This window comes from Siphateles boraxobius, unplaced genomic scaffold (genome assembly GCF_051911475.1).
Source record: "Siphateles boraxobius isolate OS27281-9 unplaced genomic scaffold, OSU_SipBor_1 22, whole genome shotgun sequence".
Lineage (NCBI taxonomy): Eukaryota > Metazoa > Chordata > Actinopteri > Cypriniformes > Leuciscidae > Siphateles > Siphateles boraxobius.
In genome coordinates, this window is record NW_027508833.1 from 35,404,321 (window position 1) to 35,430,211 (window position 25,891).

Sequence of the window (25,891 nt, forward strand, 5' to 3'; positions counted from 1 at the left end):
TTCTCTTATTTGTTGTGACATACATGCTAATTAAATGGATTATTGTTCTGTGGATTTGATTCAATTGATTGGTTATGTTTAGATGGAGGGCGAACTGAATGCAAGCTTGCAGTTAATTTGCAAGAAAGTGGTGGCAATTATGCATGGACCTACTTTTCACAGTAAGATCAATAACATGCATTTAGAAAATAAATAGGGTGAATTTTAATTTGATGATGACTTAAACTAAAGACTTTGTGTTCTTTAACGATGCAATACAATCCTTACATACAATATCTGCTTTAAAACGCTCAGGCCCACTTGTCTAGACTTCCATGTTAAGTGTATTTGTTTGTTTGTAAGTAAATGTGATTCCTATTCATTTTTCAAAATAACGTTGTTGGTGGTAATCAACAGGACTCTACAGTAGTGGTCCATATAACAAGTTGTAAATAATCTGCAATATTCCTTTTAGCCTAGTGTTGGTACCAAGTTACAGTAGGTAGTTAAAATCACGTGTTATTGACACTTTTCTTTCTGAGCATTTATGCGTTTAAATGCAATTGTTATGGAAATTGGCTCATTTATAATAGTGACACAAGTATCCAGTGGGGACCCAAGCAGTGTTTTTGTCCTTATCCAAATCATTAAATAAACCTTGATAAGTGCATGAAGTGAATTAAACTGTGACACACTTTTCTGAATGAACATGTTGAACATTCGTAAGAACACTGACATTTGCTCTGGGATTAATTAATCGTAACGTCATACAATTTATGTATTGTTTCAGTTCTACCAGAAAGACAAGGGAGGTAAACTAACGTAACAAGTATGCATTTATTAACAGCCCAGCAAGCAAATATTAAGATAGAAAAGTTATTTTGCGTAGGCCCCGTCTGTAGCTCGCAATCCGAGGGTACGGAATCTGCAATTCCTGCCTGAAGACGAAGGCAGGGGCGCAGCCAACCCCCTGGGAGATATGGGAAGGGACCATCCTGGTGGTGGTGGGGAGGATGGAGGGGAAGGGACCATCCTGGTGGTGGAGGGGAGGATGGAGGGGAAGGGACCATCCTGGTGGTGGTGGGGAGGATGGAGGGGAAGGGACCATCCTGGTGGTGGTGGGGAGGATGGAGGGGAATATAGACGTCAGCATCTGCAAACTCAGACTCATGTCTAAGTACAGATCTTTTTTGTTTAACACTTCCTTTAAAGGAAAATGAAACGTCACTATTCATTCGTTAAAGGGATAATTCACTCAAAAATGAAAATTCTGTCATCATTTACTCACCCTCAAGGTGTTCCAAACTTGTATGAATTTCTGCTGAACACAAACGAAGAATTATAAACATTTTAAAGAATGCTGGAAACCAAACATTTGATGAGCCCCATTTACTTGCATTGTATTTTATTTTTCCATAGCTGTTTGGTTACCGACATTCATACTTTTTGGAACAACTTGAGGGTGAGTAAATAATGACAGAATTTTCATTTTTGGGGGAACTATCCCTTCAACTGTAACTACTTTATGAGCACATTTTTCTGACAATAAACTCATTCCTGTAAGATGTTTTGTTAAGCAACAATAGCAAATGGATGCAGGCTTAGTGAATCGTCAAGTGATTGGCTGTATTAGTAATTGTTCACAAATCTTGAAGAATAGTGTTTGTGCTGGAGCTACTCTTGTGTTGCACTATAGGCCTACTTCATTTAGCAGACAAGGTCACTGGTAAACAAAGCATTTCTAAAATGATCCATCATACCTGATTTATGAATGAAAGGCAGGTAGTCAGCAGGGAATATGAATTCAATTTCAGCAGCTTGAATGTTTTAATTTCACAGTATTTATGGTGTCGTTGCCACACAGGTATAATCCGGCACTGTGAGCAACATGAACATCCATTTATAAAAAGTGCTTAAAGCTTTTAAATGCACTTTTCATGTCAACATCTTTCGTGAGTGCCAAAAATTCAGGGTTATGCATTGTGTGGTGACTGTTGAAATTGCAATATGGGAAGCAAATGAGCTGAAAAGATGCTTTGGTGCTTGTTGAAAGCCACTTGTGCCACAACACAGGGACACTTCAATGTCAGGTGTCATCCTGCATTCCCTAATACCTGATCCTCTACAGGCACAGAGCCTATCCTCACTTTCTCTCTGCCGCTTGTGACGGCCTGCCCGATGAGAGGAAAGAGCTCGATACAATCAGTACTCCTCATGTTTAATAATGCCCCTCCATTAAGTGGACGTCTCTTCTGGTTGGGATGCTAGAAGCTTTAGAAGTGCCTGCCTCAGCTGTTGGCCGACGGGACGTGACAGTTTATTTAGTAAAGGTAGATAAGATGCGCTTCTGGAAATATTAGCAGCTCTTAAACCCTGGTAGATTTCCAAAAGGAATGTTAGGCATTTTGTGTTTTTTATACATATACATTACCAGTAAAAAACAGGTCAATAATATATCTATATATATATATATATATATATATATATAATTTTTTTTGTTGAAAGAAATTAATTATTTTATTCAGCAGCAAAGATGCATTAAATTAATCAAAAGTAACAGTAAAGACATACAGTATATAAGGTTACAAAATATATATATTTTTATCAAATGCTGTTCTTTTGAGCTTTCATTAAATACTTTTTAAAAAAATATATAATGTAACAGATATTCAAAAGAGTATTGTCCCAACTAATGGACAAATGTCCTCGTGGGTTCAAACCCAACTCCTAGTAATATTTTAGAATTAGGTTTTCAATTTGATTTGTAAACACGAATCATAATCAAACACTGTTGTCATAGTTTATATTTTGTTCATTTGTTATCATGGTGATTCATTGTTTCATTGATTAGTTCTCACCTGTTTTGTATTTGTTCATTATCTTGTGTAAATATAGCGTTTTGTTCTCTGAGTTCATTGTCTTGTTTTGTGTATAGCGCAAACTGTTACATGTCTTCCGTGCGTTTACTTTATGCGTTTCATTATTTTGATATTGTTTATTAAAGCAGTTCGCTGTATTTAGATCTGCGCTGCCTTGTCTCATCTTCTGATCTATTTATGACACATGGTTACTGTTGCTAATTCAGACAAGCTTTACAGAACATCCCAGGAATAAACTAGAGATTTCTGCAATATTTTTTTATTATTATTTTTACAAATAAAATATGTATAATAATGTCTAATGTGGTATGAATTGGATTGGATATTTTTTTATATACATTGGCTGGAATAAATTGTGATAATTTTATCTGTTGCTTTTCTTTTTTTATTGTTAAATTAAGCAGCAATGTGATTTAAAAACTGAAAATGTAAATCAAGGCTTCTAACAGTCAAATGCATCTGAATCCTCAAAAGCAATTAGAACTGATAAAAAAATCCTCCCTGGATACCTTGTGCCTATTAAGAGTGACCCGGCATCAACATTTGACCGTAGTTCTGGATAATTTATCTGAAATTACTCTTTCTCTTTCCAAACACCGAGATCCTTTGGAGAATGACATGCGAGAAACACAAAAGTACTTGATAATCCAACAGCTGCTAAGGTAGGATCGGTCCGTAACATTTTTAGGCTGGACTCAGTGAGAGGTCAATTATGGTCCAGTTCTAAATGGTAGCACTTTACGTCGACCTGCCATACCATTACCCATTTAGTATGGTAGACATCTCTTCAGCATGATGGTTGTATTTGTGTATATCTCACCTTAACTATTCCTTGAAATGAGTCAAATTTGCCACTCTAGAGCTGGTCTAAAACTTCTAGTCTCAGCACTTAAGGTCCTTCAGGCATTGCTTTGGGCAGTTAATGGCCCTCAAGCCTAACTCACTGTCTAAGGAGCACTGGACTTCTTTCTATTCCTAAGCCAGGAGTGAGGGAAGCAAGGCGTATTTTTTAAGAGCACAAAACCACTACTCAAACAGCCTCAATTAGCAGTGCCTCATCAGGCAGCCCTTTCATCTTCCAAAGGACAAAGTGCGTCTGTTTTTTGCGTGTATGTGTAGCTTCCATCTTCCACAATGAGTGTGGGGACTATTATTAGAGGCAGGACCTCTGCGCCTGCTCTCCCACATGCTAGGTGTCATCAGAGCAGCTGAGCTCAGAACCGATGAGTGGCTCAGTGTGGGCACATGAAAGCCCAGCCAGTCTCCCTGGGTTAAACCAGCCCGAGCCAAGAGTTTGATGTTCCTCTCTGTCTGAGAGCAAAGCTTTTAGTGCAAACAAAGCATCTGCATGCTGCTGACAGCCAGGGTGGGAAGAGCCTAAAATGCCAAGCACTTGGGAGCCCTGGCATGGATGTCTCTGGAACACCGGTGTAGAGCCTTCAATCCAGCCTTCAATCCAATGTTAATCCAGCTTTTAGTGCTGTCAGAGACGTGCTGCACATGGACCTTTTTTCCAGTTAGTTAGCTTTTACAGGGTACCCTTACGAAAAAAAAAAAAAAAACGTTTATTCACGTGTTCTATTAGTATACTTCTTTTAAACTAAAAATAAGAAAGTATACTTTCAGTCTACATTTTATATACTGTACTTCTCAGAAATATAGTTCATGTACTTCTCAGAAATATACTTAAAATTACACTTAAGTGCACTTATTCTGAGTATATTTACTCAGTATTTACAAGTATATTTGGCCTTTTTTTGTACTCAATTATACTTTTAAGTATATCTCGATCAAAAAATAAGTATTCAAAGTATACTTGGCTTGAAGTTGTGTTAACTCTTTTGATCGAGAAGCCTATTAAATATACTTTTTTTTACATAGTTTTTCATATAGTCTTATGAAACTTACATTGAAAATATTGATTAGAATATTGATATAAATCAGATATGTTTCTAATTCTGCGTATCTGAATTTTTGTGTAGGGTAGTCCACTGGTAGTGCACATAGGAATTTACTTTAATTCTTCTTTACTCTTTTCCCACCATTGACTGAATTTTCCAGCTATCCATGTTTTCACTGTTATACGATAGGGGGCGCTATGACACATCTTCTAGTACAGAATGGAGAAAATGAAGATGAAACAAGTGGTAGAAGATTGCTCACGTAAATGTGAAATAACGTGATCATCAAACATTAAACAGCATGTTAATCAAAACTGCTTACCAAATGTTCCAAAATGTACCAAAAATCAGATGTTACTAAATGAAATGACGAACACATGAAGAGAATATGACTGTGAAGCTTTGGGGTTGTTTGCCTCGATCTACTCCATCTGTGTTTTGATCATCGTTCTGAATCTGAATCTGAATCTCGCCTAAAAACTCTTAAAACAACATTTTGTAACACAACAACAGTAAAATTGATAAAATTATTGTGGTTTTCTTGCGACCATGATGCTGTGAAAAATGCTGCAAGCGAAGTGAGACAAACGGTGAAATGGTTCCCGTGGTGATGCTGGTAGAATGTCTCATGACTGGAAAATGGCTCTCAGCCAATCAGAATCTAGAACCAGAATGCGCTGTTGCAAATATATTATACTATAATGTAATCTTTTAAACTTTGAAAGGATGCATTAAATTGATCAACAGTATAGATACTAAACACAATGAACATTTTTCAAATGCTGGCATGAGTTTCTTGTTTTTTAGGGAGGCAATTGCAAGATAATTGTCTAGGAGGAATAAATGAAGATTTTGTGTTGCTTTGCTAACTTTACTAATCCCTCAAATTAACAACAATATAACATTTTCTTCACTAGTACTTTAACACATTTATTCTTTCCGCTCACTGAGGCTCATTTCACCATTATATTAGATAATTGCAGCTTTTTTAATGCAGTACTTTCCAAGGACAGTCACTGGGTGATGTATCCAAATGGATATCCAGCCGCCTAAACTGCTTTTTAATCATTATCACGACTGGCTCATTAGTGTGTCAATGACTTCCGCAGCCTATCCAGACGGCAACAGATTGTCAGTGTCTGGATGACAATGGGATTTCGCAAAGCATGCTCTGCAGTGGTTCGAGGGCATTTGGATTCCTTTACACTTCTAGTGCATTTCCAAGTATTCACAATACATGACAATGCAAACAAGAAATAGTCAATGATGCTTATTAGTGCTGCTAAGGCACACTAAATAGCTCTCTGAACTCCTTAGCAATCCAACATTTAGTTTATCTTGTCAAGCGTTCATTGTCACAGTTGTAAACACAAGAGCTTTCTTCTGCCATGAGGGGGTTTGTCATTACGACAGCTTTGTTTCCAGGTGGACCTTTAAAGAAGTCCTGTAGAATTCAACCAATTAGATGATGACTTCAAAACTCCTGAAGTGTTTTCAATTTTGTGTGCCATATGCATCAGACTTTCAGCCAATGGTACGTGGCCGTGACGTCTGAGGCTGAGACTAACTTAACACTAACTACACTTTGTTACATGAACAACCAGGCAGTAAGCACTGATCTGTCCTCTTAGCTAGATGTAAGCTAAATATTTGTTTTATGCACTGAAAGGAACAAACTCAGAGTAACTTGTTCGGGAAGCGGACTACACAGCTTGTATATACACGGTATTTGACAGATCTGTGTCAGAACCAAGTGGCATGGGGTCCAAGAAGACTAGGGGCCCTTTTCTGCTGCAGCCTTTGTCCGCCTTCCCAGTCGGGGTGATGCTCCCCTAAGGCCAGCCATCATCCTCCGCCTGTTCCACCGTTGAGTTCTTGGTTGGATTGGACTTTGTCAGGGATCTCCCCCTCAACGTTACCGTCATGGATGGCCCTACAAGGAGCATAGCTCCAGGTGGCATTGCTCTCGGGATCAAAGGACCACACAAGCCTCTCCACTATAGGGGCTTTTTAGTTCCTAGAACTATTGGCGGAAGTCCCCGGATTTTGGCGCGTTCGCACCTCAGGAACTAGGAACTATTTTGGTCCTAGGAACTCTTTTGGAGGAACTAATTTAGCTCCTACTTCAGAGTAGGTTATAAACCAGCACTATAGGAACCATCCATGACGTGTTCACTATCTGGCCGAACGTTACGCACGCGAAACACCGGCACCCGCCATTTTTAAAAAGGCTGTGTATATAAACACATGTAAACAGGTTATAGCCTATATATTTAATCAACAAAGTAACTCTACGGACATGAAAACAATTAATAGATGGTCCTCTTAACCTTTACACTGAGGAGAAAATCCAACGCAACTTTGAGGGGACCAAGCGAAACATGATTATATATTTCTGCTCAGCTAGCAACACTGGACATCAACCACACAGCTACTAACTTTTCATTACTGTCTACTTTCTACGTATAATAGTTCAATCTAATAACATATTAGACATGACTGTTAGACAGATCTTAAACTAATGAACACGGAGAATGCGAGCACTGTTTGCTCAGGCTCTGGCTGGCGTTCTCTGCGCCATATAAAGGTCCGCTGCGCCGTCAAAATAAAAGTCACAACAATGAGCACGGCTTACGTCACTTCAGAGTTCCTACTGACGGTGCGAATGGAACCAGAAAACGTTCCTACGGGAACCATTAGTTCTTGGAGAACCATCCTGGTGGTTAGTTCCTAGAACTAAGGTCCTAGAACTATCCAGTGCGAAAGCCCCTTATGATAATTTCACTTAGGGAATGGAACTTTTTCTAATTTTAAGTCAAGAATTAAGACGAAAAGCGAAAGGTGCGAAAGCCCCTTATGACAAGGTGGCAATCCCTAGATATGAAACTCTGCAGTTTAAATTGACTAAACTGGTTGGGGCCTACAGTGTGTTTTATTTATAAAAAAAAACTGGCTCATAAGATTCATCAGTTAGACTACACTGGTTGTCCTATATGTTTTCGATTTACTGAGAAAAAAAAAAACTCATAAGAGTAATTTGTTTGGGAATATGATTACACTGGTTGCACTGTATGTTTATGATTCACAAAAAAGATTAAAAAAATAAACAAACAAATAACAACTCACAAGAGCGATTTGTTCCGTGAACACACTATACTGGTTGCACAGTATATTTTTGATTCACTAAAAATGAACAGGCTCATAAGAATCATTCTTTCAGGAATCAGACTACCCATCAAGCTGTGTGTTTTGCACTAAAGTTTCTGTATCAGTGATGAGGTGCAGTTATGTAACTATTGCAGGAAGCTGTCTGAATATTTTAGTGTGGTTTTCCGTCTACATTGGCAGTTGATTGCCGTTATACTGGAAATCAAACATCAACCGGTTCCTGGTTCCCAATTCTAGTACCAGTTACATTTAATTTAGAGAACATAAAAATCGGGTTCTTCTTCTCTGTGTATTCTATCTTTGATAATTAACAGATGAATTATCTATGACCAAATTCCAGCACATATTTGTGTCTGAAGTCAAGGGACTTCAATATGAGTATCATCAGATGCTGCTGCTACTGATATTGTCACATATTACTTTCATTAGTGTGTGCTAACACTGGTATGTCCTAATAGCATTCACTGAATTTCAACAACATGCCGATCCATTGTGAATTCACGTTAGAAAGAAACATTAGCACGCTATTACACAGTGTGTAATGTGAGACGTGCTTCCTTTGCCGGTGTCAGTTTTTCACAGATTATTCCAAGAGCGTAGCAGTGTTCACCTCCCTGCAGACTCAGGGCACACCACCAGTGAGAGAGGGCAGAGCACGTCTTTCAACAGAGCTGATGTCTGCAATAACTGAGAGCCAGCTCGCAGGGAACACAGCACTTGTGTAATTCAGTGACATGCACACACTGTCTGATCAATATTTATTTCAAAAGAACTGAAATATAAGACTGTTTATACATAATATAAATGCATGCTCCGCTAACAAAATTGAAAAGGATCATAGAATTTGTACAGTGACCTAGAAACTCTAAATTATTCCCTGCTGTAAAATCCATAAGTGTGTTTTGTAACATGGTAGCTGGTTTCTAGTTGATTTAAACTGGTTATTAGTTGGTGTAAGCTTGTAGACCATCTTGGATGGCCATAAGGAAGTTTACTTCTTGTAGGAACATAAACTAATCTATCAAAGACCAGTGGTTTCTCCATGGGCATTGATGATTCTACAATAGCTCCCTCAATGCAGGTTAAGAGCTTGGGTGTCATACTCAGCAATACTCTATCTCTCGAATCACATATCAATAAAATTACTCGGACGGCTTATTATCACATACGTAACATTAACAGCCTCCGCCCAGCCCTGTCAACGAGGAGCACTGCCATTATGGTTCATGCACCTCACGTATTGACTATGTGAATGCTTTTTTTATGGTCTTCCCTTTAAACTTTTACACAAGTTACAGTTAGTGCAGAACTCTGCAGCACGTATCTTTACTAGAACTTTTAAGACAGAACACATATCTCCAGTTCTACAACAACTGCATTGGCTTCATGTTAAACAGCGCATTGAATTAAAAATTTTGACTCTCGCTTCCCATGCAATGCATAACCTGGCTCCTTCCTATTTATCTGATCTACTTTCAACCTATACTCCCTCTCGAACTCTTAGATCATCATCCACATCCTCCTTAGTTCTACCTCGCATGCACTTGGCTTCCATGGTATCTCCAGCTTTTAATTACGCTGCTCCTTATCTGTGGAAATGAAAGCTTTAGCATAAAGTTCTGCCAGGAAGACTTAATTACTATGTCACTTATTACCTTCACATCTATCCAATCATGTCCTTATACTCGCTGTATAAAAGATTGGTACTTACAAACGTTTGAGTTCGCAGATGCTGACGCGACAACTACCTCCACCCTCCCCAGCACCACCAGGATGGTCCTGTCCATAACTCCCGGGGGGTCGGCTGCAGCCCTGCCTTCGTCTTCAGGCAGGAAATTCAGATCCGCTACCCTCGGATTATGAACTACGTACGGGGCCTACGCCAAAGAACTTTATAAATAATTGCTTGCTGGGCTGTCAGTAAACTGATGCTTTGTTACATCATTATATCTCCCGAGTCTTTCTGGTAGAACTTGCTTCCAATGGAGTTTTGCAATAGTAACTCTTTCCCTATCTTTATATCTCGTCTGAAAACCTATCTCTTTAGGCAGGCATGCCTGTGATATTGTATTTGTATCTCCGATCGGTTGTGCAATTTTTTTATATTGTATCTGCATGTAAGGTGTTCTTGAGTGTCACGTAAGGCGCCTATAAATAAAATGTATTATTATTATTGTTATTATTAAGGAAATTTACACAAAAATATATATTTGGTCATCATTCTATCATCCTCATGTTGTTACAAACCTTTTTGGCTTTCTTTTGTAAAACAGAAGTTAAGATATTTTAAAGAATGTACATGCAGTGTAAGTCATTGGGGTCCAAAACAACACCGGACTAGGGGTGTGCCATATTAATAAAAATTTGAATTAATCATGAGTAAATGATGACAGAATTTTAAGTACATTCCTAAACACACACCAACCTGAACACAGCTCCAACAGACCTCATCTCATATGGGTCACATTAACCACCAATAATTCCTTGCCCTCCCTGACCTTTAGGATAATTCTTCTCCAGTGCTTCTACCGCGATGAAGGTTTCAATCTCATCTCACTCCCATTTATTCCAGATAATTTTTACCATATTGATTTTGTTCCAGTTAAGTACTGCTCTATCCTACCATAGCATCATGTTGCCCTGATTCTGAGCCTATAGGTAAAAAATATCATTATGCTTAAAAATATCACTTTAGTCTATTAAGCAAATAAAGTAAAAAACGCAGTTCAGGTATTGTTCGTTCCTGCTGCATGGCTGCAGCAAATATTGATCTTCTACGATTGGACATACTGTGTGTAAACACTGTGGCTGTGAAGTCCTCTGCATCATCAGATCGAACTGAATGCAGAATGTCAATGACCATCCTGACACTTGAGCACTCAGAGGGATAAAGTGATCCAATTAGGCTTTCATTAAGCTTTAATGAAAATGCATAACTGCATGGCTGCTGGGTACAGCCCCATTATAGTCTCCGTAGAAATGCATGGCATGTGTCACAGTGTCACATCAGCACACAAATGATATATCAAAACCACTTCAAGTATGCCAGGCTAGTGCATGATCCATCATCCCCTTGTACATACATTAATGCTGCTGAAGCCCAAGGGCCATGAGTAAACAGCGGATAGATACAGGGAATTCAATCCCGGTGTCTTCCATCATGAAATAATCTATATAAATCCTGGGCACTGGGTAGAATAAAGCAATAATCTGCAAGAGGCCCTGCTTTAATAAAATACATCAATGCACAAGAACAATTTGGGGCTGTGTATCAATCAAAACATTTTATTGAATTAATTTAGATATGCGGTTTCATTAATCAAATTAATCAATAAATCTTGACCCAATTAAAACAATAAAGCTATCACCATAGCTGCATTTAATTTATTAAAAATACAATACTGTTTTATTTTAATATATTTTAAAATTGTAAAATTATTTCTGTGGTGCTGTTCCATTCTTCAGTGTCATAAGATCCTTCAGAAATAATTCTGATATGCTGATTTGATGCTTAATACATTTCTTATTATGATCAATGAAAACTGTTGTGCTGGTTAATATTTTGTGGAAACCATGATTTTTTCAGAATTGTTTTTACCATCACTTCTGATTAATTGAATGCTTCCTATATATAAAATAGTTCACCCCAAAATAGTGGATAGTTCAACCAAAAATGAAAATTCTATCATAATTTACTCACCCTCATTCTGTTTTAAACTTGCATGAATTACCATTTTTTGTCCATACAGTGAAATTCAATGGGGCCCAATGTCGTTTGGACTTCAACATTCTTCAAAATGTCTTTTTTAGTGTTCCACAGAAAGTCATACAGGTTTTGAATGACATGAGGGTGATTTAATTGATAACATAATTTTCATTTTTGTGTGAACTATCCCTTTAAGTTAAGAGTTGTATTTTTTCTTTATGCTACAGTACATTTATCACACACTGTTTTTCCACAGACTGTCATATCGAACTGGGCAGGACACATCCAACTGTGACACGTGTCGTAACAGTGCCTGCATCATCTACAGGTGAGTCTCAATCTGATACTATATCTGAATCTTTGAGCTTGGCACAAATTTTATTACTTGTTGATTTTTTTTTTTATTGCACATTTTGATGCTCCATGGATAATACTCACACAGAGAGGCAACTGAATCCTTGATTCAAAGATTAATTTACATACTAAGGTGCAGATATCCCAAACAAATATTTGTTCAAGTGCAGCTACAGTGTCCAATTATATTGTCAAATTTGTCTCTGTTGCAGTAGAGCTTTGAAGAACTGAAGAGTATAAAATTCATGCTGTTAGCCTGAGCTCTTCTACCAATGAAAATTTTCAAGGGTAAAATGAAAAATATCATGACTGAGTGAGTTCCTTTGATGCATGCAGCATATAAACTTTATTCCTTTTTACCAGACCAATTGAAAAATCCATTCGTAGATTTACTTTTTTTTTTTAAAGTTTGTTTGTTATACAGGAATGCAAGATAGGTATAGCTAATATAATTCTATGATTCTCAGAAACATAGCCATTCCTGTTAATTAAGGGGCAGTCATGGCCTAATGGTAACAGAGTTGGACTGGTGACCCAAAGGTTGCTGGTTCAATTCCAGTACCGGCAGGAATATGAGTGAGGTGTCCTTGAGCAAGGCACCTAACCCCCAATCGCTCCCCGGGCGCCACTCAAGGCTGCCCGCTGCTCCGGGTGTGTGTATCCACGTTTGCAGTGTGTGTGTGTTCACTACTCACTACTCTGCTCCTAATGTGTGTGCACTTACTTGGATGGGTTAAATGCAGAGGTCAAATTCCAAGTATGGGTTACCATACTTGGCCATCACGTGTCACTTTCACTTTCACTTTCACTTTCAATTATCTTGTTATAAAAGCAATAATCTCTAAATGGGTTTGCAGTTAAAGGGGCCTGTTGACTTTAAATTAAGCACTTTAAAAGCATCTAAAATGCTCTCATTTTCTACGCAAATAGCATGTTTCGTCATTCCACATTCCCTATCTCTCTTTTTCTGTTTTTCTTTCTCTCTCTCGCTACACACAAACATAAACACATATGGGTTGGATGATTTAAAGAGGTCATGAATTGAGAAATCATATTTTCCTTGATGTTTTGGCTTATAAGACGTAATTGTACTGTAAAAAAAAAAATCCTATACGTTTCAGAACTCAAAGCTTCCTTGTTAGTCCAAATACAGCTTTTATTCAAATCAGGCTGGTAAAGTGACTCGTCTCAGTATGAGATCAAGTGCGATGCAATAGCGCCTCTGCAGAAGAAGATCAATGCTTACTTCTACATCATTGCCTCTCCAGCCCTGTCCACCGATCCGCGTTGTCATGTAGTAGTAAAAAAAGAGAGAGATGCAAACAAAGGATTACTCCAGCAACAAAATATGCTTCTGAGGATTACAAGACATTTTTCAGTGCCAAGTTGTGGAAAAACAGTCTTTGCATTTCCTTCCTTGTGATCCTAACATTAAGAGAGCGTTTCTGTTACGGCTGATCAGGAACGAACCCAAGCGCAGACAGTATGCGATTACACAAAGTTTATTAATAGACAAAACAGGAAAACAAAACCCGCGAGGGGGCAAAACAGGACTGGAACAGGGTTGACAAAACTTGGTAATGACTTGACGGTAAAATAAAACAGCAAACGAAGAGACAGAACTTCTCTGAAGACAATGCACTTGACAGGGTACTCACGAGGATGACAAAGATTACCAAAAGCACTCAGACAGGAATCACAAGGTAACACGAAGTATAACACACATGATGTATAACAAGATATAACAATGAACCGACACAGGACAGCAAACACAAGGGGATTATAAAGGGAACACTAATGACAAGGACAGGTGAAACTGACTAGACAATCAAGACGAGACGAGGATAACAAGGGGGCGGAGTTACATAACGAGACCACACAAGCACATGGCTAAAACAAGACCATGTGCTTGCACACAAAACATGATTCTGTCATGATCCTGCCTCAAGACAAGAGAAAATCAAGGACACGAGGGCAGAATCATGACAGAACCCCCACCAGAAGGAGCGGCTACCAGACGCTCCTCAAGGGGACATCAAACACGGGACATGACAGACTGAGACATTGAAACATGACAAATAACAGTAACGGCAAACACGAAAACACAACAACAGGGTTAGGATGCAACAATAAAAATAACAAACAAGGAAGAGGTGGCGGAGGAAACACAGAGTTCATGGGGGGTGGTCCAGGGTGGATGGGTGTGCTGGGGGTCTTCGGAAAACGGGCTGAGGGCTTAGGGCGAGGAATCCGGGCAGGTTTGGATCGGGACACATGAGGAGTCTCGGAGGAAACAGTCCGGGGTTGATTAGGGACAGGAGGAACAGTGGACGACGGAGAGGGAATCACGACAGGGGAAGCTGAGGGTGGCGAGACAAGACTTCTGACTGGGGAAACAGCGGGAAAAGGAACAGGACACATAACAGGGGACGTAGCAGACGGCTGTGGAGCGGGAACAGAACTCACTGAATCAGACTCGGCACACATGAAAACAGACTCGGATGAAGCGCTCAAATCAGACTCGGAAGAAGCGCTGTCTGCAGCGGGCTCTGTGACTGCAGCGGGCTCTGTGACTGCAGCGGGCTCTGTGACTGCAGCGGGCTCTGTGACTGCAGCGGGCTCTGTGACTGCAGCGGGCTCTGTGACTGCAGCGGGCTCTGTGACTGCAGCGGGCTCTGTGACTGCAGCGGGCTCTGTGACTGCAGCGGGCTCTGTGACTGCAGCGGGCTCTGTGACTGCAGCGGGCTCTGTGACTGCAGCGGGCTCTGTGACTGCAGCGGGCTCTGTGACTGCAGCGGGCTCTGTGACTGCAGCGGGCTCTGTGACTGCAGCGGGCTCTGTGACTGCAGCGGGCTCTGTGACTGCAGCGGGCTCTGTGACTGCAGCGGGCTCTGTGACTGCAGCGGGCTCTGTGACTGCAGCGGGCTCTGTGACTGCAGCGGGCGAAGAACGGGAGGCTCCCCTCTTCCTCCTAGGTTGCGAAGCAGAGACCATCGCCGGAGCTGAGACGGGTTGGGGAAGCTCAGCGGAAACCACCGCAGGTACAGCCAACTCTGCGGAGGAGGACTCTGACGCCGACTCCCACGACAGCCGTCTTCCTCGTTTTTCCACGAAGACTGAAGGGGGTAGATGAAGTGCCAGGAGTCGTGAGGGAGCCAGCCTGGTCCCCAAGCGTCGCGACGCCTATAACACGACCCTCCGGGATCACCGGCAGACTAGCAGAGGGTGGAGAGCCTGTGGAAGAGGCCTGCAGATCCTCCCGGGAAAAGAGATCCCATAGACGGGCATAATCCCTCATGATCTGCTCACCCTGGGACGGGATAGGGCAAATGACCCGTTCACCGTTGGTTGGTGTGGACGACCAGCATCGCTCCCGGAACTCCGATTGGAAGGACATACTGTCTGCTGGGTTCTTTATTGGTCGGTACATTCTGTTACGGCTGATCAGGAACGAACCCAAGCGCAGACAGTATGCGATTACACAAAGTTTATTAATAGACAAAACAGGAAAACAAAACCCGCGAGGGGGCAAAACAGGACTGGAACAGGGTTGACAAAACTTGGTAATGACTTGACGGTAAAATAAAACAGCAAACGAGGAGACAGAACTTCTCTGAAGACAATGCACTTGACAGGGTACTCACGAGGATGACAAAGATTAGCAAAGCACTCAGACAGGAATCACAAGGTAACACAAAGTATAACACACATGATGTATAACAAGATATAACAATGAACCGACACAGGACAGCAAACACAAGGGGATTATAAAGGGAACACTAATGACAAGGACAGGTGAAACTGACTAGACAATCAAGACGAGACGAGGATAACAAGGGGGCGGAGTTACATGACGAGACAACACAAGCACATGGCTCAAAACAAGACCATGTGCTTGCACACAAAACATGATTCTGTCATGATCCTGCCTCAAGACAAGAGAAAATCAAGGACACGAGGGCAGATTCATGACAGTTTCTGAATTTTATTTTTAACGAATTTACAGATCGCATCAGCAAGACCCATTTTGTGTTGGCTTCATTTTACTGCGGATTCTTTTTTTTAATTCTTTTTTTTTTTTAAAAACAAGACTGTTCAGGGAGACTGAAAATAAAAGATGATACATTGACAACTATCTCTAATCCAGCAATGTCGCAACACGAGTGTGTGTAACAATGTTTTTACCATGGGTCACTATTGCTTTGTCTGATACAATTTGTTTGATATGTACTCACTTCACTTTAAATGTCACTTTACTGAAAATGATGAACGATGAATATAAGAACAACAGTGCAGCAAACAATGGTAATTAATTCATTTATAATTAGTTTACGCAAAACATGTAAAGTTATCCTGTCAACTATAACTTTGGTAACTCCAAGTAGCCTACTTAAACTTTATGTGTCACAACCAAGACTTATAAAGCATATGTAATACGCTTAAATGTTTGTAACAAGATAAACACATCTTCTTTTCAACAATAATATAAGGTCATACAATACAATACTTGTATTTGTGAAGTTTTAAAACTATCCCTCATGTTTAATGGCGGAACATTGGAAATTATTTTAATATGCAAAACTGTTACCCAGTAATTAGCAGTAGACGGATGCAGTCTTGAATGGGGCAAGTCTATCAAAATAAAGTGTTTCAAATAGGGTCAAAAACAGGATAGAAAATAGCCTATTACTTCTAAATTAGTTGTTTGATGTAAAAATCTTGTTAACATTAAAAGTGGACCTATGAGAACATTATAACATTATGTAAAAAAAATTACTCACACTCGTGTCGTTTCAAACTAGTATGTCTTTGAAATCCAGAATGCAGCAAACCTAAATTACACACGCACGCACACACACAGACAGATATCATACACACATGGCTATGTATTCATTAATGTTTGTTTTACAGCAATAAGTTGGCACATGGAAGCAAAAAACGTTTTGCCTCAAAAGCATTTTTGTATTAATTCATTTACACATTGAAATCAAATGCAGTGACATGTACAAAGCATGCAATCTATCATCAAACAAATGCAGCATTTCACCGCAAACCAGACGGCCTGAAATTCATTACCTGGGTCAGAAAAGAAATCAAAAATATGCAATTCAGTTTACACAGTGAGGGAAGTCAAATACACACAGATATGCATATAATGTATCATCATGTCAGCTCTTTTGTGAACACTAGCCCAGAGGGCTGGAGTTATGCTACAATAGAGAAAAGCTAAAACAAATTCACCAAAGAGTGCACAGTGCACACTCTCATGCACACACAGTAATTGGCAGATTATTTAGAAGTAATTGTTAAATTAAAATAATTTAAAATCAACAATGAAATTTTTAAATACTGTTTTTTTTAATAAATATTATTGTAATTATTATCACTATACAATAAATATATTATGTGGTAAATATATTTAATAAATATATTATATATTTTTTAAATATTTTATTTTTCAAATAAGTGTGAAACGACATAATGGTGAGTAAATGATGCCAGAATGAGACTAAACAGACTAATTGAAAAAAAAAAAAAAGTCATTGGGAAAAGTCATAAAAAGTCTTAGGGCCCTATCATACACCTGGTGCAATGCAGCATCAAGCATGACGGAAGCGTGTTTGACCCTAAGTGTGTTCACATTCTGCGCCACGTTGTTTAAATAGCAAATGCCCATGAATGTGTTGGTCTGAAAACGAGGTGTGTTCAGGCCGCATTGTTGGCACGTTGCTATTTTGAGGCAACTGATATATACTGCGCAAATGACTGACAAAAACCTGGTCTAAAATCAATGTTGCAGTATTTTGTTTTGTTATTTAAATAGCACATTAGTAATGTGCGCCTATAGGCGGGTCCACAACATGCGTACACTCTGCTTATTACACACACAGGGACACGGAGCAGCACACTAACTAGCCAATTATTTAAAATAAAAGGATTACAATGTAAAAGATTAATATTGTGTACATAAAGATATGGTGGAATCCGGCTTGTCCCGTCGATGACAATTAATAATTGTCTAGTTTGTGTGCTGCTCCGCGTCCCTGTGAGTGTAGTAAGCAGAGTGTAAGCGCGTTGTGGACCCCACACATTACTAATGCACTCTTTAAAGGGTTAGTTCGCCCATTTAAGACACTATGGGACAGCTGATCGGAACGTGCGCACTGTTGACGTTGACAGCAGCGCGGATTGATAGAAATGGAAAGAAAATAGTGCCGATTAAAACTGAGGTATGAATTTTGACCGGCGTGTTTTTTGTGTGTTAAATTAATCAAGCTTTGAAACGCAAATCATTTTTTCACGTAAAAACGCACAGTTTTGAGGCCCCGGACACTAACCGGGAGTACTTTCTTGAAAACTTCCAGCAGCCAAAACTCTGACCAGGGAGGTGACTACAGAGTGGGTCAGTGTGTATGCACTATAGTGCTGGTAAGGATTCCATACAACTTCATGTCTTAAATGGGCGAACTAACCCTTTAAATTACAAAAAAAAAATATTGCGCCATTGACTTTAGACCAGGTTTTTGTCAGTCAATGGCAGTCTATTTCAGTTGCCTCAAAATAGCAACGCGCCAACAATGCGTCTGAACACCTTGTTTTCAGACCAGCACGCCCAAATACATTTGCTATTTAAACAACATGGTGCTGGAGGTGAAAATGTAATGAGAACTATGTCGGACTGAAACTAGCAAAAAACAATTGTGTCGTGCTTGGCGCTGCATTGCGCCGGGCGTATGATAGGTCCCTCAGTTTTTCCGCTTGTAAATTTCGTCATGTAAATACCAGTCCGCCCTTGCGCGAGCGTAACTGGCTTTTAAAGGGAATGGGAGATGAGACTCTGGTTGGTATATTTCATGTTACACCCAAAACACACCCATTACTCATTAAGAGGATAGTGACAACCCTTTTAGACCATGCGGCTGACCATATTTCCCATCATTAAACTAGCAAAAGTGGATTCGGACACACCCTAAGTGCACTTGTGCCGTGTGCTTTAGGCCATGCGCTTATGTCGTTTAAATAGAGCCCTTAGAGTCAATCCCAATTTGCACCAGTAAGATATGATAATATTGTTAACATCTGTTAACATTAAAGGACTGTTTATTTGATTGTTTGTATTATTGTGAATATTCATCTGTTCTGCTCAGGGGTACTTCTGTTTGTTAAGCAAACCATGAAATTGAAGGATCTGATTCGTAAAAGCTATAATTGGTATCGGTTCTCTGGTAGAAACAGTTCACAGTGGAAGGGACCGTGAGTTTGGATGAGCAACATAGTTTAAATTGCAGTTCAGTGCCTTTTCCAGATATCCCGTATAACCTCACCATTGGAAGGTTCTAACAGAAGAGGACACACTGTGACATTAGTATGAGAGGAATACTGAGCAGAAACAGAGAGAGAGAGAGAGTGAGAGAGAGAGAGAGAGATGTATTGGTGAGGATGATGTGGTTGTCATAGTTACCAAAGTGATGAGGTGGCGAAGAGGCGAAAGGTGATTCCCGCTTTGGGTGGGGTAACTGAATCAAAGCCTGTCTATGAGTGAGTGAGTGTGTGTGTGTGTGTGTGTGTGTGTGTGTGTGTGTGTGTGCGTGTGGTCAGACAGAGCACTTTATTCTACAATATTGTGTTGTTATGAACCACTTTAAGTATCCGATACCTATACCAGTGATATTTCACAAGTCTCTGTGTCAATTACGATTCAACAGCCAAAGTTAATATATAACATATTTATTTAATATGCCCTACTTACTGTTATTATTACATCCTATAGTAATGTTTTAACACATATTAAATTAAAATAATGGCATGCAGCTTTCAAGTATTTCAAAAAAATTGACAGTTACAAAGTATTTTAGTACAAGTACATTTTTCAAATATCTTTATTTGATTGCAGTATTTTTATTTAGGGAATATTTTTCTTCACTACATTCGAAAGCATAATATAATACTTTTTACTCTACTGCATTTAGTCTTTTCTCCTTATTTTAAACTGAAGAAATCGTCACCTGCTCCGAGACGCAATAGCGGAGTCTGATTTGTGAATGCGCTCATTCTTTTCAGAAAACCTGTTAAATCGGTTTGCAAATAGCACTAAACGATTCTTTCGTGGATTGGACGGATCCGATTGCATCTGTTCTCGAGTAAATAATTCACTGAACTCACAAGTCTGAATCAAAATGATCCAAGAATGAGAGATCCTCGGAGCTCTAGTGTGTGTGACTGATGGCGCTAAAAGTTACTAATGCAGAATTTTGGGATTTATTATTGTAAATGAAAACTAGTATGTTTGAATAGTGTTCTCCTTAAATTTTAACGCATTTTGCCAAATATGTGACATCTGTTTAAAATTATATGTCTGTTTATATTTGTCAACATATTTGTCTCATTTTATAAGGTTTATATTATTTTACTTGTTTGCACACTTGCATTATCAGTAATTGTTATCAGTGTATGACAAGTTTTAGTAATAAAGTAAACATTTTGAGCAGTAGGATGGAGTAGGCCCTATATAAAATTTAAATAAACATTCATCAATCCCTACGTTTTACTATTAATACTTAAGTACATTAAAAATTAAGTTTGTTTGTACTTTTACTCAAGTAAAATGAAAATGATTTTATTGGAGTAAAATTTTATTAGAGTAACTGTACTTTTTTCAGGCATGTAACAGCAGTATTCAAGTAAACAATCAGAAATTGGATGTAGTTTTAAGATTAGTTAATATTTAATCAAATGTAAAATAAAGACATTTAAACATCTGGCATGCATCATTATCAATATCATTACATTGTTTTCTTATTTTAGTAGCCTATACATTTCGTACTAATGTACTGGTACTTTGATATTCCTGTACACTATCCAACTGCACCCAAATCCTTCTGGACCAGAGAAGGGCTACAGGGTCAAAGTTCATTGCTCATTCAGTTTACTCCACATGAAACATACAAGCCGTTTCTCAATGTCAAGGATACTTCCTTAGCAGGATTGATCCTTCCAAGTCATTTCCTTCAGAGGCTAGGCGAGGCTCCTCTTTAGCATTCGGAGAACACGTAAATGGAACAGGCTAGCAAGTGCACGTCATTACGTCACTGAAAAGGTCCGCTTTTGGCGCTGCAAAAATTCGAAAAGTTGTGATGTACACTACCGTTCAAAAGTTTGGGGTCAGTACGATTTTAAATGCTTTTAAAAGAATTCTCTTCTGCTAACCATGTTAAATTACTTTGTACAACTTAACTAGTTATTTATAAAAGAAATGCCGGTGACGGCAACCAAGCTAACAATTTTTAAATGACAGGTCTGGTTCAGTTAGCCATCAATAACGTAATTTGTATAATTTGTAATATCAATACGGTAGTAATTTGTACTGGCATTTAAACGTTAAACTTTACTTGTGTACTACGGTTATATCAAATGTATGGTAACGTAAATACTTACATTTAAAAGCATATTACCCCGTTATTGCTCCGACTCCGCTAACGTCTGACATTTTTTATTTTTTGGACAAGATAGCAAAGCTGGCGCATAGGATAGTGGGTGATTTAAGAGCACGAAGGCTACACATATGCATCCTTTCCTGTGTATGGGATATTTTTCGAACGAAGGGCGAATGAAATTCTGAGGATCCTCGACATGGGAACAGTCCTTCGACGGATGTCGATGACGTAGCATCCTCGAAATAACGCCTTCCGAGGATCCTTCCTTGACATTGAGAAACACCTACAGACTTGTACACCTACACCTACAGACTTGTACAGGGTTTAAAATGGATGCCAGCATGATGTAAGATAGCTCACACTGTTCTCCATCACAACTTTCACAAAGCAACAGAGAAGGCACTGTAAGAGTGCAGCATGCTCCCAGCAAACAACCAACTAGCTGGCTGCAGCATACTGTGCCACATTTTTGTTTTATGTCATTAAACAACTTCACATCCTTCACTTAACCCAAACTATTTCATGTGTATTTCTCCTCTAAACCTTTGCATTGATGAAAGCTTATCAGGTGTCTTGGAGTTCTATATCAGGACTGTGTGACATATTCTATTCTTTTCTATTATACGAAGAAAAAAACTAAGAAACTTTAATGTACACCTCCAGAACTACACAGCAACATATAACATTACCACAGAAAAGAGAACAAAGAAAACAGAGGGCTTAAATATACTACATATAAATAACGAAACATGGAACAGGTGTGTAACAAATCAGAAACCATGGAAACAACCTACGAACTAGAATCAGGCTTTGAACTAAACAAACTTTGAACTAAACAAGACATAAATGTGACATATTACAATACAAGTGTAAAAAATATGGTATATATACACATTTTTACTCTTTTAAAAAGTAATTAAATTAAATTTCAGTGTACTATTTAACTGGCCTTAATCTATGAGTTTAAACACTGCTATATTTATTGATTAGCAATAACATATTCATGAACATTTAAGCAGCTTTCAGCTAATATGGACAAAAGTCCAAACCACACAACCTCGTTAATATAATTTTAAAAAAGGATGCACATATTAAATTTAAAAATATATTCTATTGGGGGAAAAAAATCGAAGACTAGCAATATACTGTATTACCGGTCAGCACTGCCATTTAGCAAATTTAAAAAAATGACCCTGACTTTTTGCTATATGTGTAGAGAGTTGATAAGCATCGTATACCGTGGGTATTTTTAGTTGTAACTGAGCCTTTACTTGTGTCTTGATGCTCGATTCTCATTCTGCGTTTGCATCAGCTCAACTAAGCACAAAATTCTTAGTGCTTTTGTTTGGCGCTCATATCTCAAAGAACACGGCTACAAAGATTCTTATCAAAAGCCCAATGCACCAGAACATATGGCAAAAACAGCATCGGCTTTATAATCCAGGGACTTATTTCTTCACTGAACCACATGATTCGCTGAATATGCTCTCTAAAGCATGTGCACAAATTGGTTAAAAAAGCAAGCCTGCAAGATGAGGCCTTGCACTGTACTGTATGTTAACGGTGTCACTGCTTAAGCATTAATATAAATATCACATCATTTATTCTCCCTGATGTTATTCCAGACCTGAATGGCTTTCTCTCCTCTGTTGAAGACAAATAATTAACAAATAATCGAGTTCTGTGGTGATAAATAAAGAATCTAAAATTCATTAAATATATAGCTGCAAAATATATGGTAATGCAAACAACGGATGCTTCTGCAACCTTCTGTGTATGCAAAGACAAAATGGTATCAGCATGCACATGTCCCTCAAAAATCTGTACCTGTGTATTATACATTCAGGTACATGCACTTTTGTATATTTGTACATTCCCATATGTCATAGTAGTGAAGCCTGCATGGTGTGATTTTGCTGCGATGTCTCTGTAGTTGGACACATACTGGGAGACAGATAGCGACAGAATGAACTGCCCAACCTGTGGTCGTCCTGCCACAGCCTCTGTCCCTGGGGAGCGCTGTCAGGAGACAGGCATGACTCATTCATCAGAAGTAGGAAAAAAACAACCATTAGAGTTTTGAAATAGTGGCAACCATCAGTTTTGCTGCGCGGTGTCCAAGATAACTCCCTTTGGTATATATACAGTACACATTTAGCACCAAATGATTTCTCAAAATGTAGGAAAGTGTCCCTGTTCTTTCTCTCTATTTCTCAGCCTAACACAACACCCTGGCAGCTCAGAGAAATGCAGCTAATCACAATGGCTACATTCACACAGCAGCAGAATATGGCTGTTTTAGAGTGATAAATATTACTGCGTTCACACAAAGTTTGTTATCAGCAAGAGTGACAATTGCATTTTATAATCAAACTGGCTAACGTAACTTTTTTGGGGGATTTACGTGCATCCAAGGTCAAAAAACATATTGCACATCACCTGATTTCTGGGTAAAAAAGTGTCTCAAAAGGTTTGGATGAAGATTGGTCTCTATAAACTCTTCCATTCCACAAGCCTACTCTGCTCTGATTGGGCAGATGGCCCAGTCCGTTGTGATTGGTCTACCGCTTACAGATTGTGTTTGAAACGAAACTCCCATTAGCATATCTAAATTTCAGCTCCCGAAGCTTCCTCAATCCTCAGCAATTATACACACTGTAAGGACAGTAACAATGGTATCAATTTGCCAAAACATTGGAAGAACTAGTTCAACCTGGACCAGTAAAAGGATGGGAACACAAAAAAAGTTTGGAGTAATACTGCTGTGGATCTTTTGGAAGTGTACACCAAGAAAATTTGCTTTGAAAATTTGCAACAATACAAACCAACTAAAGTGTAAACGATGTAAAAAGTAGACGATGACCAATGTTGACCATAGGCTTGCATTTTGCAAATTTTTTAAAAGGGACCTTTTAATAAGTTAATTTTAATCATCTTTTGACATTTTTATCAAATCAAATTGATTTATGTATTTTAATCAAACAGGATGGAATGCTTGGGGGAAAAAAAATACAAATCAACTAATGACAGAAAACATCATATAATTCAAGTTAATACTTACTAATGTTTATTGTGCTGCTGTCCCAACATGATGATGTCACTTCTTGGAGGTTCATGCTGTCAGGATTATGTTTTATTTAGTTGTTTTTTCGTTACTACAGTATGTGTTTGTTTCTTGTCCTTCAGTTCAGTTTAGCCTTGATTGTTTCCTAGTTTGTCTCCTTGGTTAATTATTAAGTTCAGCTGTCGATCATTAGTTTGCTTGTCACTTCTGTGTTAGTTCTCCCTCTTTTGTTTAGTTCTTTGTTGGTGATTGTCAGTATTTAATGTGCTAAGGGTTTGTGTTCTTTTGAGATTCTCCTGTGTAACTCTATTTGGATTAAAGCTTTATTGGACTAAATTCCTGCATTCTCATTTTGGATGGCATCACCACACGTGACACATGCCAGTTAAAAAGATATTTAAACAGGATGAAAATCAATATGGGGCCCACTAGGGGGCCTCAGAAAACTTCTAAGGGGGCCGCAGGATGTTTATGGAATCACAAAATTAATTGTTCCAATTCTTCCAGTTTCTGTTAACAAAAAAGCCATAATTACAGCAGAAATACTGGAAATTTTATAGTCTACATGGAAGGGGGGCTTTCAATATTGTGTTTAACAACAGGGGGGCTTAAGCAGTATGAAGTATCCAGAAAAAAAAACAATATTACTATTTCCATAGTGAAATGTTTTGTTTGAAATATTGATCAGAGATTTCCTAATGAACTTATGAATGAACTTCTTAATGAAAGTTATATTTATGTTCACCTACTTGGTAAGTGATAAAAAACAAAACAAAAAAACTTTCAAATATTAAGCTATACGGTGGGGTCCATATGTTTGGGACCACTAGTGAAAATGCTCCTGTTGCTTTATTATATATTTTTTTAATTCATAATAATATTTTTAAAAAGATTTGAAAACTTTTAAAGTGAAAAGTCTAAATAAAAAAGTCTAATAATGTCAGAATTTGACATACCTTCTGTATTATTATTCGTTCTTTTTCTTTCTTTATTTTAAAGAACATTTGGACCTCTATAAATATGATAAAAATAATCATACTGTATAGTAGGATTGACCCAGAGAGTGAAGATTTTTGCAGTTGGATGCCGGTGCTCACTGGTGCTGAACACTGCGTATACTCCACTTAGCACTAATGAGCAGATCAGTTCTTCACTACCAAACAGAGGAGAGGAAACAGAAGACAAGAGGAAGTCTGATTGTCTGATTGCCAAAAATCTCATTTCCTGCCCTGAGCTGGGAGAGCGGCCAGTGAGGAAGTGCTGATTGTGATGCCTGTTGCTGGCATAGTGGACTGGATAAGTTCACTCTGCGGCTTCCTTTACAAGGCTGCAAGTACAATGTGGCCATTAGTCACATGACGGGCCTGTCCTTTAGCACAACCTTGGCCTGACCTGTCCACGAGCAC

General features: G+C 38.7%; 1 protein-coding gene across 1 annotated transcript in view; it reads left to right on the forward strand.

The window, feature by feature from the left end:
• insyn2ab (inhibitory synaptic factor 2Ab) overlaps positions 1–25,891 on the forward strand; it is a 48,444-nt gene that overhangs the window by 15,490 nt on the left and 7,063 nt on the right. The window contains exon 3 of the mRNA XM_077239937.1: positions 11,890–11,961. Coding sequence (XP_077096052.1) covers positions 11,890–11,961 — 72 coding nt within the window. The remainder of the gene's footprint in view (positions 1–11,889; positions 11,962–25,891) is intronic.